The sequence below is a fragment of the Habropoda laboriosa genome, unplaced genomic scaffold (assembly GCF_001263275.1).
Source record: "Habropoda laboriosa isolate 0110345459 unplaced genomic scaffold, ASM126327v1 scaffold243, whole genome shotgun sequence".
NCBI classification, from domain to species: Eukaryota; Metazoa; Arthropoda; class Insecta; order Hymenoptera; family Apidae; genus Habropoda; species Habropoda laboriosa.
Genome location: NW_017100433.1, coordinates 488,464 through 504,606, shown reverse-complemented (window position 1 = coordinate 504,606; position 16,143 = coordinate 488,464). Strand labels below are relative to the sequence as shown.

Here is a 16,143-nt window from a genome sequence, read left to right as displayed (position 1 = left end):
GTGTCTTTTCCGCTAATTCTTTCTCGCAATTTCGTTCGCCGCTCTTTGAATATATCTTTTTACCTTTTTTCTCCCCCAACCCCATCCCCCCATCGCTTTGACTCACGAATTTCTTTTGCTCCACCTTTGCCGCCTGGTTTCGTTCAAATTTACCTTCTCGTTGAACACATTAAGCCTAAATCGTAATAAAATCTTTTAAAATCGCGATCTACCGTATTTTCCCCTTTCCCTTTCCTCCTCCCCCATTTCATCCCGTTTCCCCTTAATCACTTGTTCTCTCTCATTCTCGCGCGCGCGTGCGCGCGCGTCCTTTCGATTTTCACGAAAAATAAAACGTGCTCGATCGGGGCAGCACCTTTTTTCTTTCTCTTCTCATCATCGACTCGACCGTCGAATATCTCTTCTTTTTTCTTCTTTTCCCTTTAAGTTTCGCCCAAAAATCTTTCGTATCAAGAATAACGCGTTTTAGAGTTTTTTCCCCGAATTAATTTTCTATAATCGCCGATAGTTCCACCTTGCTAAATCGAAATTCCCTCTCGAAACTTTCGTACAAACCGTTTAAAGCTTTCTCGTTTAACGGGAGTGGCGCGAGAACAATGTTTCCTTTTTTTTTTCTTCCAAAAAATTGCCTAGATAACGGATAACACGACGACGGAACAGCCTATACGCCCCATTTTTTTCCGAGCAAAAGCGAAAAGCGATGGTCTTTTCCTCTTACAGAAGGCCACTTCGAATATTTTTTTTTTTTTTTGTTTACTTTTTAACACTTACAAAGAGTCACTCGAACCAGTGTGCCAACTTTAAAAAATTTGCTTTTTTGTGTTTCCTTTTTTTAGAAAGATCCGGTCTCTCTGTTACAAGCGCTCCCTCCCTCTCTCTCTTTCTCTTCCGGTCCCATTCGCACTCTCATTCTTCCCCATCCTCTCCATCTCACTTTCTCTTTGTCTTCCCCTCTATCTGGTTCCTAGGATGACTAGGTCAGAGACGAACTCTCGCTCTCGCACACGTCGCACGAAATCTGTCGAACGGCGGTTCGCGGTAAGAACGATCGAGGAGTAGACGGGGATCATCCGAAAGAAATTCGAATTTGGTTGGTGGCAAACGACGTCCCTGTGCTGGCCAACCAGAACTGTCGAGGGTTCCAAAAAGGAAAAACAGCTCGGTGCGACGACTACTCGGCACGCATCGTTCTTCGATTGTCGAGGATCGAGGGTCCCTTCGCGAAAAGTCGTACGCGTAGTAATATGTAAAATTTTGAAAAATAGCACGATCTTTCCGAAAAAAAGCATTCGCATCTTCACGCTCTCGCAAAACACGGGTACAGGCAATCTCGACACACTCGCACGCATCTATCGACATTTTCTCCAGTTCCAAATTCAACGAATTTCGCGGTAGTTTAATTTCTTTTTTCCTTTTTTTTTTTCGTTCCCTAATCTCTAAACCTTATAATTTTTATACTTGGCATACCCCAAATATGGCAGGAAGGCAATCATTACACTTAATAAAGTACAGCAATCGGTTTTGTTCTCCCTTTTGCGTGCTAAAGCGTTCGCTCGAGTCGAACAACTTTTTTGTTTCTTCTCCTTCTTCTCCTCCTCCTCCTCCTCCTCCTCTCTTTTATCATTATTCCGTTCCGTTCCGTAGAGATTTTAGTGTCGTCTTCTCGTTCGACGAACAGTCTCGCAAGCGAATTTTGTACATCTCGTTCGCTCTCGCAGGACATCTGACGATTGTTACGGAAGCGCAACGTTTCTCGAATCGATGATATTCGGTGATACTTTCTCTCGATTCGCAACTTGAATCGCGTCGCTACTACAGTTTTCTTTTTTCTTTCTCTCCGGTCGCGTCTCTATACGGACGTTGGTTCCGAACCGCGGCGAGTCCCGACGAGCCGCGTCTCGATCGAAAACTCTGCAATCCCGTTCGAGTCGAGGTATCTCGCCGAGATTGTTGGGCGGTGTGATCGATAGACGCGAATGGTGGCCGGTGGCGCGAGGGCCACTAACCAGCCAATTACTATACATTTGGCATATTAAACGTACGGTTATCGTATATATGCGTAGATATATAAATCTCGAGTGTAAGAGAGAGACCGCGTGCGTTTCCACGCGATTTTCTCCACGGTTTAGCGCGCAGCAGCCCAACTCTGCCAACGGAGCCATGGCTGCCACGCGAACAACAAGAAGACAAGAAGCGAGCTCGAATCGAGCAGCTAGCTACGGAACACGTTTCCTTAAAATAGGCGGCTGCGTCGGAGTGAGAGTGGAGCGATCGCGACCGCGATCGATGCTCGAGGCCGGAAGAGAGCTCCTCTCGCTCGAGGTGGATGTCGAAGATCGAGCATCGATCGTCTACTACCGTACATACGCGTCTATATTCCTTCTTGTCGCCGTCTTCTTCTTCTTCTTCTTCTTCTTCTTCTTTCTCCCCCTCGTTTTGATTGTAAGTCTCGAGAGCGACCTCGCTCTCGTTGAATGGTGCGCGGCGCGGTGTGTGGCCACAAGGACGAATAACCCGGAATACGGACGGTTCGAGGTCTGAAACGGTGTGTACGGGGGGTGGGGGATCGATTCGTCCCGTATTCACGTTACGTTTCCATCACGTACGGACGAGGGGGGGGGGGGGCCGCCGCCGCCGCCGCCGCGCGTCCCGTCGCAGTTCGAATAATCCGTATCGCGCGTCTAAATACCGCGCGTCCAAGTACCGCGCGTCCTCGGCGCCGAGATTAATCGGTTCTCCCGAAGAAAGAGCCGAAGAGAAAAAGGTTTCTCGCGATGGAAGTAGGACGCTGTTCGGCCGATCATCCAACGGGCAACGATTAGCTCGTTCGATCTCCAGCTCGCCTCGCTTACTATTCGCAACGCGAATCCGTCAACGGCTCCAGCTTCACGGGGATTTTGTCCTTGTCCTTGAGCCCGTGCGGACTCTTCACGAGGTCCGCGATGTCCTCTTGGAACAGATTCTCCGGCCGCGGGCTCACGAAGCTCCGCGCCGGTTTATACGTCATTCCACTCACGCCTATTCCGACTTCTACGCTACTCGGTATATGTCCTGGATCCATTAGCGGACCGAGAGGGCTCGCCAGAGGACTCTCCATCGGGCTCTCGGGTGGACCGCCCGAGCCTGGACTGGCTAGGCCTAAATTTAAAGGCGAATTCCCGTTGTTCCCGCCTCCGCCTCCGCTCCCGTTGTTACTACCGATTACAGGTACGCCGCTGTTGCTGTTGTGGTGATGCTGGCTAGCCTGCATCGCTGCCTGTAGATTCGACGAGAGACTCGTGGAGAGATTCGAGGAGAGATTCGTGGAGAGATTCGTCGCCATCATGTCGTGTTGTTGCGAGTGCGCCGCTGCTACCATGCTGCACATCTGATGTCGCAGTCCTGTGCCGAGAAACAATTCTTTTTATTTTACGTATCGTATGCAGTGGCAAGAATGGTAGAATTATCGGCGGTGGTTACCTTGAGCGACCGCGGCAACCGCGGCCGCGGCTGCTGCTCCGGGGCTGACCGCGCCTTCGGGTCCGTTGCAGGCGGCGTAATTGGCCAAACTCGGGTACATCGTAGTCGGCTCTTCCTTCACTATGTGCGGAGAGTGGCCGTCGCGGAACACGACGGCCCGGATCACCCCGCGAATGTGCTCGTCCGGCCACACGCCCAGCAGAATCCTCTGCGGTCTGCCTCTACCTTTCGGGCGTAGATCTGACCGAGCAAGAAGAAGCGAGTGAATAGTATTTGGGAACGGAGTGCATCGGGTGGACTGCACGAGACGATCCGCCGTTTCTCAATACAACCACCGTTACGACCTCGCGTTCTTTCTTAAGAAGAAAGGTAACGTAGGTTCGTCCTTGGTACGGAATCGGGGAATTTTGGGTGAATTTTTGCTCGAGAAACGGGGCAAGATCCCGAGGCTAGAGTGAAAAAGGGAACTAACACTCACCGGCTCCGCCATCGGCGCTCGGTCCCAGCATATTGTGCACTCGATTAGCATACAGCACGAACGTCGGATACGGGATGTCGTATTTCCTGCAACAGAATATTCGGAAAGACGTGAGAAGGATCGAACCGAGAGAGATGGATCTCGTAAAGATAAAAGATTATCGGGTTTGTTCCGCGAACACACCGCTCCTCGATCCTCGGTCCTCGCTCTCCGCCAATTGGCACAAAGGAAGAGAACCTTTAACGTGCGATACGCGTTTTACGAGCAGGCCGTAAAAGTTCTTAAGTTGACCGGTCGTCCGAACCGAACGCGGCGCAACGCGGCGCAACGCAACACGGCCAATTGTTTTCTCTCCCTGTTTCGACCCATTTACATACACGTACTACCTGGGTACATCGAGGGAACGAACCGCGCACAGGTTACAGTTTTGTGCGATTCTCCCAACTAAATCGTTTCGTACGAATCGCTCGAAACTTTCACGGCAAATTGTTCGTTCCAACAAGCTGTAACGCGGTGGAATTAATTTCGTTTAGTCGTTGAAAAAAACAACGGTGAAACTCTCTCTCTATTCACCGGTTTCGCGAACCGATATAATTCCGTCTTCGATCTCGGATAATTAGCAACGGAAAATTACATAAAAAATTGCAACGGTCCGATGAACTTTCTTAGTTTCATTTGTCCCGTCGCGCCACAAATATCCATCTGGCTAATAATGAATTTCTTCGTCAGCACTTTCCTTAAACGGCCCGGCCGGATTCGTCTGGTTAAACAACCACGAGTTTAAATAATTTAGTTACCTCGCCGCTTGACTCAAGGACAATCCTTCCTTCAGGACGCTGAAGATCGCCTCCGCCATGGTTTCCGGTCGCCAAGACTTGAGCGGACCACGCTCGCGAAAGCGTAGATTGTGCACCAGGCTTTGATTGGTGTTCCAGCACTTCTGCCACATCGATTGCAGCTGATACTGGTAGCTGTCTGCTAGTTTACGCCCCCCGTGGAAAAGAGAAAACAGAAAAAGCACAGCGTTAGTAAGCCTCGCAACTCGAAGATCGGTAAAGCGTTTTATACACGTCGCGATGATCAACCTTTCGATCCTTCCTTTCTTTTTCTTCGTCGTTCGTTTTTATCGGCTCCGAATGCCTCGATTACGTCCGTACGTGATCGATTTATCGATCCGATCGAAAAGTTGATTCGCAGTCGGGCAAAGTTGTAACAGGACGCGCGCGCGTTATCGTAACCGAACGGCAAATGCATCGAAAGAGAATTGGACGAAACGATGCAAGCATACGACGTTATAAATGGGCTAAATGTAACCAGACGCAGGTAAGTCGGGCGAAGGTGCGAGTATCACAGGTTCCTTCGTAGCTGCTTGGACGAAGCGTACCTGCGAACAAACTATTGAAAAAGGCAACAGAATTGTGGGGAGTCGGGGGCGAGTAGGAGTAACAGGCAAGGGGAATTAAACACATCGTGTGGTGTACGTTAAACGTATCGATTGTATTGTCGTTTGCATACAATCGTTACAAGAAATAAAAGTCAGCGAGTGAGTCAGTGAGTGAGTGAGTGAGTGAGTGAAGAGAGAAGGAGAGAGAGAGAGAGAGAGAGAGAGAGAGTTCGTAACGGAACAAGCTCGATCGTTGATAGAAAATATTTTGCTTAACGTTAAACGGTAATCGCTGGCTCGCAACCGTTTGCCTTCGCGAGCGAGCGCGATACACGCTCGAATACCGGCTGCGCCACGGACGGCTGGCCTCAATTCGCAACGATTATTTAATAGTTAACTTATTGGGTTTAATTGAGCATCCTCCAATTTGACGATTAATACAATTAATTGGAAAGAAGCGCGCGCGTGCGCGTGTACCGACGGGGGCCGCGAGTCTTTCGCGAGACTTGCCAACGATATCTCGCATCGATATAGATCGATCGCTCCGCGCGCACACGCCTTCTTCCCTATTCCCTTCCCGAATCTCTCTAGGCCGTTAAGATTAATCGCGCGAAACCGAATTGAAACCAAGTCACGAAATCACCGATCTTAACGCTAAAGTCTCGGAACAATTCGACAGGATTCCACGTTGGAATCTCCCAAAGTTTCGCGCGCTCTCTCCGCTCGAGGAGTATTCAACGGGGTTGGAAAAAGGTGACTTACTGCCGGCTGTCGTGTCACGCGAGAGAGAGACAGAGTATATCGAAAACGAGAAACTGCAACGTCCCGCTCTTTTAGCAATTTCTCGCCGCGTACAAAAATATATAATACACGCGCCGTCGAACCGTTTCGAGCAGAGCTCCTCGGCAAATATTAAGTTGCTAGAAAAGTTTCGTCCTCCACACTTTGCCAGTTCACTTCTCGACTACACACAACTAACCGTTGTAAAAAAGAAGGCAGGAATGTCGGTGAAACGAAACTTTTCCAGCAAGCTTGGAATTCACGCTTCGAACGAATTGTAAAAAGGCAACGATCAAGTTTCCCATGTAAAATTGACAATTTACCAACTAATTTCGATGGATGGCTCGACGACTGCTGGCAAAGGACAACGAACGGACCGCGAGAATCGGCGGCCGAGTGGAAGACGTCGGGCAAAAGGCACTGTGTGTCTTATCGCTAGAATAATCGTTAGCCGCGGTAACGTAATATATTATTATTATTGCTATTACTCTAAACGCCGGTTATTGGCCCCGCTTAACAGTAAGAAGGAAAGGTTCGTCGGTGAACGAGGAATGCGCATGGAATGTGAGAAAAAGATATCCGTCCGATCGTGGATCGATCGTGGGAAGAAAGGCACTCGAAGATGGATCAGGTCACTGATCGTTCTCGTTCTCGTTCTCGTCGTTGAAGTAAAGCGAGACTATCGAGTGTTTTTTACAGAAAGCCCACCACCAACGGAACCCGGAGAGGCCGTTAAAGAGAAAGCTAGGATCGCGTTTTCGCCTGAGTTTCTCGACGAAGTTGAGGATCGCGTTCAGGGACTTTTTCGTCCGACGATTGTACGGGCTGACGCTGATGTCGCAGCAGAACTCGAGCACCGCCGTTTCCTCGCTCGAGTTCAACCCCGCCTCCTCGAGGACCATCATTCTCTTCGTCTTTCCCAGGATGTTGTCGTACAGAGTGCCTTTCGGTATTCCGTATTTGGTGGAGGCCTGGGTGAACCGCATCTTCTGAGTAACCACAGCCTCGATCGCTTCCTGGAGATCGTGCCGTGTCCACGTCGGCGCCTTCAGCTTCAGCAGGGTAGAATAGTCAGCTAGAAAATAGTCAGGGATTTCGACTCTTTTTGTTTTTTTCGTGACACCCTGGGCCTCTGCACCTAACCCAGATCGAGCGATCTTTGGTGCTCGTAGCGTGGCCGACGGACACCGTTCGCCGCTACGTTTTCCCGGGAATACCTCGAGAGAGAACAACCCCCCGCTTTTCAACCACCCTAACAACCCCCAAACACTTTGTCGTCTCTCTCTTTCGTTGGTCGAAAGGAGCGTCGGAAAGAAGGGGAGAAACGATGAGACGCGAGGCGAATCGAAGGTGTAATACGCTCGCGATAACGCGGAGAAAGACGAAACGGGGTAGAGTGTGTCGGATGTGAGTGAGTGAAATCACTGGCCGCTTGCTACATCCAAGCTTTATCCTTCCTTTCCTCCACTGTCCTTCTCCGTGCTTGTTCCCTCTCCTCTAGGTCCGTTTCCCTCTTCGAGCCGCCGCCTCGTCTCACCGTTTCTTTCCTCCCTCTTCTTCTCGCGACACGTCCGTTTCTGCCGATATACGGCTTGTAATCGGCAAGCAAGGGAAGGATGTCCGAAATGACGCGAAAATGTGTTGGAACGAATTGTTTCGATAGAATTCGTTCCGATGCGCAGCTCGACGACCGTCTTATTAGAAATTTACGATCTCCTGAAATGTGCTGCTGCCGAGACAGCCGGGTTCGTTAGGTAGAGATAGAATGCGTCGCACAACTTACCTGCTATACTCGATGTAGAGGCTCCGAGCCAAGCGTGGGATGATTCCAACAACTTGGCCTGAAACAGAAAGGAAAGAAATACAGTACACCGAATGAAATTGAACAGGCGAAGGCGAAGGCGATACGGGCTAACGCGTCGGAGGCCGGAAGATGTTGGGCTCTCGCCGCCTCCCTCGGAGCGCGCGGGTTTCGTAGAAGCTCGCGTCTCTGTCGACAACTTTACTAATATGCCAGTTTTTCCGGGTCTCTATAAAGGGGTTGCGAGACGCGGCAAAAGCGCAAGACACACGCAAAGTTGGCTCATTTGAAAAGTTTTCGTCCGCCGACGCGGGCCGCAATACCCACGGAGAGATCGGTCCCAGACCGCTCATATACCGGCAATCGTTTCCAGGAGCCACACCACTCGGCTGACTTTCCAAATTAATTTTTAAGGGTCGAAGGGCTTCGCTCCTCATTGGATACGCGCCTCGATCCTCTTTCGCCCCTTTTTCCCCTGCCCTCGCCTATTTCTCCCCAAGCTCAACCAAATTCGTTCCCCACTTCTCCGCCGCTCGTGTCAACCTCCGGTAGAACGAAACGAAGGAGGAAGGTTAGGTATGATCAGCTAACGATAATTGGTTCGACGTTCTTTCACGATGACGCCGCGCCGAACCAGTAAATAATTCCGCGACTTGTGCGATGTCGAGCGGGGCGATAGAGAAAAAGTGGGTAGGCGTGCACGCGTCTGGAGAAAACCGCAAATACGAGGCACGGCGTGCATCGAGACGCGCACACCACAGGGAAATCGAGTTCGCCACGAGTGCAAGTTGATCGCGCGCGCGCGCATCTTGTCACGCGTGCATTTTTCATTGTCTCGTGTGTGCCTGTCTCGGGGTGCGCCTTGAACACGACGCGTCGCATTAACGAGAAAATTGCTCGTCGCATTCTTCGAACCGTGGAACGGTTTATTCTCGCGGTACAATATTTCCACGGACAAATGGATCGGTTTTTTTCAAAGCGCACTTGAGAATTGTCTAAACTTTCGACGCGCGGCTATCTTGGACCTCTTTTCTCGCGCGGCGCAAGAAGATTAAACACGGTGTTCGGCGCAAAGCCCCCGCCAGACGAAACACCGATGGGGAAGCATTTTTCGGGAAAGTTTCAATCTTCAAACGTTACAAATGGGCTCGCATCGGGTGACAAATGGAAGCGCGAAACTTTCCCCGTGTCTACTAAGTAGCGGTTTCCGCGAAAAACCTCGGGCGAAACTTTGTTCCGCGAGGAAGGGAAACTTTTGCCAACTGGTCGCTCGCGCGGCGGCCGTGAGACACGGCTTATTTTTCAGGAGGAGCAACGCGACGACGTTCCAAGCAGCGCGATAAACAAAAGTCAGAGAATAGAGGCAGACGAGCGCGGCCTAATTAGGAAAGGCTTCCAATTCCCGGACATTCTCACGGAAAATCCTGCGAACCTTCCGACGAGGTAGTCGTCTATCGTTGCTAATTCCTGCAAATATTTGCCGGGCAAGGACATAGGCATGGGCGAAATGGATAGGCGTCGGAAGGCGAGGAGAGAGAAAGAGAGTGGATGTATGCAGGGGGATTTGAGCGAACGCGAGCGAAGGGACGAGGACGAAGTCGGCGAGAGCAGGCTCGTTCTCTCCTTCACCGGTGCCACAGACGCCCCACGCTGCGCCAGCCACGGCAAATTTCTAATCAGATTAGCGCGGATTAGCAAAGTTCGTTTGTTCTAATGAAATTCGTCTAAATTAACGTCGGAAGAGGGAACGCGGTCGGAGGAGGAGGATCGGGGGGAAAGGGTAAGCGGGGGGACAGGACCCTTCCTCCCTTCTTTCTCGATCCATCGTTCGTCGGTCGATTCGCCGCCAGCTGGAAGGAAAACGCGATGGACGAGGACGAAATTGTAGCGGAGCGCACGTGGCGAACGTGGCGATAGAGGGGAAAAGAAGGGGAGAGGGTGTCGGGCAAGCGCGTTAATTGTCGTAGGAACGCGCAAAAACATTTGCGGGTCGCGAATCTGCGCGCACGCAGCCTGTGTTATCCTCTCACGCACACACGCGCCTTCGTATTTTATTCACCGATATCGCGCGTACAAACTATTCTACCGATAGTCGCAACTCTCTCTCTCTCTCTCTCTCTCTGTCACCGGTCACGCGTAAGCGAACACAAACAACGGTGTATTTTATTCATCGGTACGCGGGATGCGTGGAAAACATCGGAATCGCGGCGTCAACTGGCGTACAGGCTGGGATAGAATCCGTATCCGGACAGTTCACCTAAAATATAGTTCGAAATCCGCCGACTTGAGTCGGCAAATTGCACGGCTACGAAATTTCTCAAGCCCCGTGTACCAATTAAACCCAGTTCACTTTGCAACGCGGATTTCTCAGGCGACACAGCGTCATTTTTCGGTTTTTCCATCTATATTGCGTTTTCGATCATTTCATTTTCACGGCTATACTGCTCGGACTTGTGTTAAATTTATCCGCTATTTTTTCAGGGCTCGCGGTTTTCATTATTTTGTCATGGTGCAAAATTTATTTGAACTTTCGTAAATTGGATAAAAGTTGATAAGAAATGTCAGGCAATTGGAAAAAATGAAATACCTTCGGAAGGTTTCCGAGTCTCCGTGTAGCTACGTACACTTCTCCAAGAGTGGAAAGTGACAGGTACATTTTGTTTAACGTCTTGCCAACCAACAGTCGGCCGAATAAATGAAATCAGTTTACAATCGCTTGGCAACGTTTAAATCGTTCTGCATGTATATCCCAGTCTGTACACGTCACTTAACGTTGCGCGTCGCGACGCGTCGAATACGCCAAAAATACACTTATCCTACCGCAAGAAACGTTACCTTGTGAATTTCGCTGGTGAAACGGGGTCGTTCACTCGCTGTCAACGTTTTTTTTCTCTTTCTCCTTTTTCAAAACCGTTCAGCCCGAACGTGCTAAAAGAGAGTCCTTACTCCGTCAACTTTCCACCGAACCAATTTACACCGGTTTAAAGTAGAGAATAACACACAGGCGTGAGCGCGGAGGGAACACGGCCAAGTTTGGGCGGGCAGTTTAAATTGTTTACAATTTACAGAGGTAATCGAGATGTCGGCGGAGGGAGAAGGACAGCGGTCCTGTTGACGCGTTGACTCGTCATTATCACTTAACGAATCGCGTCCTGTTCGATTGGGAGCGACGACGCGCTTTTTAGCGAGTCGGTTTATTTGTGTACGCGACCCGGTGCCGGCGGACTGTCGTCGTTCAACGAGCAACCGTTCCCTCCCTTCTCTCCCTCCCGTCAACCCCCGAGCGTTCTGGCCGAGCCGTTTTGCTCGTTTTCACGAGTCTCTCGCGCTCTTTGCCGGTCACTGCTTTTTCGTCGTTCCGTTTTATTTCGAGCGGGACTCTACAGGTAGTCACGTACGGGCTGCGCTCGATAGGACCGATCGTCCAGATAAATCCTCCTCTCGAATAGTCGCGTGGACGCGACGAAATATATTGGTTTCCAGCGAAACGCCGCCCCACACTCTACCCTCTTCATCCTCACCCACCCACCGACCCTCTTCGATCACCCCCCCAGAGCGCGGCTCTGTCACTGGAATTTAACGCGAACTTTCTCTAAAGCGTTTAGCCGCGTATCCGATTTCGTCCGCGATTCGACTTACCCTATTCGACAGCGATTCAGACCGTACAGCTTTTTCCCAGTTGGAACGGAAACGGGATCGGAGAGTGTGCCGCTTTTAAATCGATTCGGTTATATGCGAGCCGTGAAGTCGACGAGAACAACCGACCGCCAACCAGATTTTCGTCCCCTCTCTCTCTCTCTCGTCTTTCTTCCGGTGTTCTTGACTCCTCGCGAGCCAAAGATAACGGCTGCTGCTGAATCCAGCCGGTATAAATACGTCTTCCGTGTGTATATTATTTCAGCGAAGTTGAGTGGCCTCGCGAAACGACTGGTGCCGAGCCTCGTGCGATTCTCCCGTACGATCGAGAGAGAAAAGGTAGAAAGAAAGAACGGACGGACGGCGAGAGATTTCTGGTAATTTCCCGTTCGCCGATCTATCGGGACGATAGATCATTCTCAGGCTTTAATATATAAGGAATGGATTATCCGTTGAATAATGTGTCGAGCCGTGCTAAGCCGCAAGCAACGTCGGTGGTCGGCGAACGAGCACGCACACACACGCGCGCGCGCGCGTACGCGTACAGGCACGCAGTCACGCGTGTCCCGATGAACCACCACGCTCCCTGTCTCTTCGGCCGGATCGCGGGGTGTGTTCGATGCCTGTGCCGCCGTTAGGAATAGGGATAGAAACGTGTATATACCCGGCCGGCGACGATGCCTAGGGGGAGGATGTGGAGCAGTGCAAAGCGGAGTAGAGCGGAGTAGAGCGGCGTACGGCAGAACGGCGAAGAGAAAGGAGGGTGGGCTAAACGGGCTGAAGGGGGGAAGAGAGGGAGGGAGGGAGGGAGAGAGAGAGGAAGGTAGGTCGAGCTGGCCAGAGAGCGGAGTTAGCGCGATGTTAGCTCGCACGTATGTAGATAGAGTACTGAACTATGTATTAGAGTCGTGTACCTTCCACATAGATATACCGGGGTTTGTATAGTACAAGATTTGCCATTGGCGGAGCCGGTCTGAAATCCTGCACAACGGGTGCTCTCGAAATCCGCGCGTGGACCTCGCGACATCTAAACGATACTTTACGAGCCGCGAAAGCTGCTCTGTCGAGCTGCTACGCCGGCTGGCTACGGCGCTGGCTCTGCTGGCTCTGCTGGCTGCTATCGGGGATTAACCGATCCCACGGGATCCTCGTAAATTTCAAAAATTTTCTTCCTTCCGCTCCAAACTGTCCGCGTGTGCGTCGATGCGTGTGTACGACTAAAGTCCGACACTAGTCCGACGTATCTCTGCAAACGTATAAACGGGCGAAGAAAACGGCGCGGTGGCCGGGAGAAACCAAAGAGTGCTCGTGAACAAAGTGTGTACTATAAAAATACGCGGGTAAGGAGTGCAAACAAAGGGAGAGAGGAGACGAGTCGATGTTAAGGAGGGTTGACGCCACCACGAGGACGAGAGAAAGAGTCGTGCTCCGAAAGATGCTCGAAAAGCAGAACGTTGTTCCGAAAGCGGAAGCCGAGCAACAGCTAAACGAGCCTCCTCCGATCAAACACAGAGGTACCCGGCCCCCGACGATAATTAAGATAAATAAGAGAGCGAATCGAAGACACAATGGAAGATTACGCTGGTAACGCAAAGAAAACAAAGGCGGCGAGAAAGAAGATATAATACGGTCTATTCCGTGAAAGGAGAGGAAGAAAAAAAAGGACCTGTGGGAGTACGGAGCGAACGGGGGAAGAAGGGGAGGGCTAGGGGAGGAGAACGGAGAAGAGCGGCGCGAACGACCGTAAACTTTAAATTTACCAAGTGATATACACGCCAAACATCCGGTAGATATTTAAACCCCGGTTTCGCTAAACTCAACAATAACGGTTGCTGCTATTTTCGGGTCTAACCAGCGCGATTCTCGCTGGATCCCGCCGGAGTCGTGTGTCATAACCGTTTAATACCGTCCCGATCGCTCCGAACCTAACGCCGAATTATCATCGTCGACGATTCGTCTTTTTTTACAACCGCGAGCAACGCGCGCGTTTCACTTTGTTCCGTGTCTACTCGCGAGTTAACCAAATTTCCACAGCAAGTTTACAGAGGCGGTGTGCGGAAAGAAAACGGCCAGGTGGGGAACGGTGTTTAGGCGAGTTTTTCTTTCCTCCGTTCATCCTTTATATCTTACAGCGAGCAAACTGGTCACAGACGAAAAGTGTTTTTTTATTTACGAGAGAATGCATCGCACGAACGCCTGTTTTATAAATTACCCTTCTTCCATCTATACGGACACGTCACCCTTGTTGTTAGTTTCTCGAGGCGGAGAGGGATCACCGTGCTCCGTAACCCTTTTGTCGCATGAATTATATGCAGCCGACCTCGGAAAAATAATGCCACGATTGATGATGCATCCAAGTAGAGACGGTCGCTTATGAAAATTTCAAGCCAGATTCTACTGCAACGTAGATTATCCTGTTCGTTTCGAAATCCGTCGAAATTGTTCATTCGTGCTCATCGACGTGCCGCATCTTTTTTCTCTCTTGCTCGAGTTCACCGACCTTTCGAGGAAAGTGAAGTCACTCTTGGTACTTTTCGGATAGGGGATATTCCGAGTTGAGAAACGCGTAAGATCGCGACGCAATTACCGTGCCCGATTCCAGTTCGAGCCGATTAAAAGCACGACGTCCCGGCAATATCGTCGGACAGATTTAATTTAATGCGGTGTGCCGCGACTCGATTCAATCCAAATCGATTGGATTAATCCAGCCGATTAATTGGACAAAAACTAATTCGTTTCGAATTATTCTAACCTCGTTCTCGAGCCAAGTTGCCGGCTGTCGTCGCTGTCGTTCTCCTCCCTCGACGAGCTTCCACCAGCGCGACGATGATTGGATTTCATCGCGATAAGCGTTATAAGCGTTATAAGCGTTACAAGCGGCGCCGTGTACTTGGAACTTTGAACGTTCTCCTTCGAGGGCTATTATTCGAGACGATAAATTCGCATTATTTCACCTAAGGAAAATACCTACGAGGCAAGTTTGAATAGACAGTCGTTTGGAGAGAGGGAGGGATTAGAACCGTGGATTCGTTATTAATTTCGGCGAAACGGATGCATCTGTTTGTAGAGGGGAGTGGGAGAGGGTCGCGAAAAAGGGTAGCGGGCGCGAGGGGTGGACTTCTAAATTCATCACCGGACGAGGACGTTGCCCTCCGGCGAGTGAGTATATATATTTTTTAGCAGAGTGGGTACCGCGATTAAAGAGTCGAGAACAAAAGTCACCGTGGAGGCAACGTAATTCCATCCTCATGAATGTTCTATGCTTCTCTTACCGCGTGCCTCGAGCCCAACCGTCATATTCCACGGCCTTACTCCGCGCCGCTCCGAGCCGCTCCGAGCCGCGTCGATCGATCACGCGAGAACTCTATAAGCCCGCATAATTACGCGCCTTTTTTCGAATTCTCTTCGGGCGGCATCCCGGCTCCGGCCGATTTTCGCCCGGCGACACGCGCGGCGGTAACAAGGATCACCGCCGAGAGACAAAGAGCAACGCCAACCAACCAACCAACACCGATTCTTTATTCTTCATCCGGAAACAAAGCAGAGAGAGAGAGAGAGAGAGGAGAGAGGGAAAAATAGTATCGGAAATCGCGTGGCTCGTGCCGAGAGAGAAATTGCGAAAGAAAAGCGACAAACGAAGGACACAAAGGGCAGGCAACGGTGGTGCGCGTCAGTGGCGTGGGCGCGACGTCTCTCGCCGCTTTTTCCTCTAGATCGCGCCAAGTCGTCGGAAATAACGCGATTAACTCTCGAGCCCTTGGGGAGCGAAAAACGAGCACAGAGAGAGAGAGAGGAGGAAGATTTTTCCCGACCGCGTTGTCGTTCCTCGGTGATACTAATTGGTGCCGCATCACTGACACGGTATTCAAGCCCCCGATTCGCTTATCCCGCTCCATCGACGTTCCGATCGCCCTCGAAGGGCACTCGATGCCATCCGTCCCTTGGAGAAAAGGGCCGCGCCGGTGTTTTCACCTTGGAAAATTTCACCAGATCTTAGAGCGTGCCGTTTTAAGGGAGCAATCGTTTTGCCGAGCGAGATGGCCAGTTAGGTCGGGGATTCGAACGGCGAAACGGTTTCGATCGACTTAGCGGTTAGAGGATAGGCTCGAGCATTATTCGTACGTGCTTGTGCCTCGGTTACGCGGGCTATCGATTCCTTGGTCGCTCGCCGGGGGTAGTAACGTTTCCCCTCGAAACACAAACACAGGGTCTCGCATGCATGCGCGATGCAACCCCATGGTATGCATTCGATACGCACGTAGGTACCTCTACCAAGAGGAAAGAGGTCCCTGCATCGCGCGATCGATGTTTGATTGCACTTTATATCGCGTTTCTCTCTTACCCTATCCTCCCGCCACTTGTCCCTCTCCGCGCACCTCTGGCCCCGCTGCCACTCCTCGTCGCCACTCCTCCACTTCCTCTTTTCCTCCGTTTCTTTCGATCCCGTTCTTTTCGCGATTTTCCCAACCGACACGCCCAGAGCCTTCGACATCCTTAAGGCGATCAACCTTACGAAAGGGGAGCCGGGGGGTGCATAGAAGACGAGGAGGTGGATTGCGCGTTCGCGAGTAATCGGCTTCGGTTTCGTTTTGCCGGCGTGAACGC

General features: G+C 51.0%; 1 protein-coding gene across 3 annotated transcripts in view; it reads right to left on the bottom strand.

Moving 5' to 3' along the window:
- Positions 1–2,632: 2,632 nt before the first annotated feature.
- Positions 2,633–16,143, bottom strand: part of LOC108575892 (protein bric-a-brac 1-like) — a 118,319-nt gene continuing 104,808 nt past the window's right edge. The window contains exons 2-6 of one of the 3 annotated variants that reach the window (XM_017938819.1): positions 7,885–7,942; positions 4,735–4,915; positions 3,938–4,023; positions 3,460–3,699; positions 2,633–3,381 (exon numbers count right to left, since the gene is read on the bottom strand). In XM_017938819.1, the coding sequence (XP_017794308.1) occupies positions 2,852–3,381; positions 3,460–3,699; positions 3,938–4,023; positions 4,735–4,915; positions 7,885–7,942 (1,095 nt within the window). In that variant the 3' untranslated portion in view covers positions 2,633–2,851. Of the gene's footprint in view, positions 3,382–3,459; positions 3,700–3,937; positions 4,024–4,734; positions 4,916–6,557; positions 7,177–7,884; positions 7,943–16,143 lie in introns of those variants that run through there. The other 2 variants (XM_017938820.1, XM_017938821.1) reach the window with 2 other exon arrangements.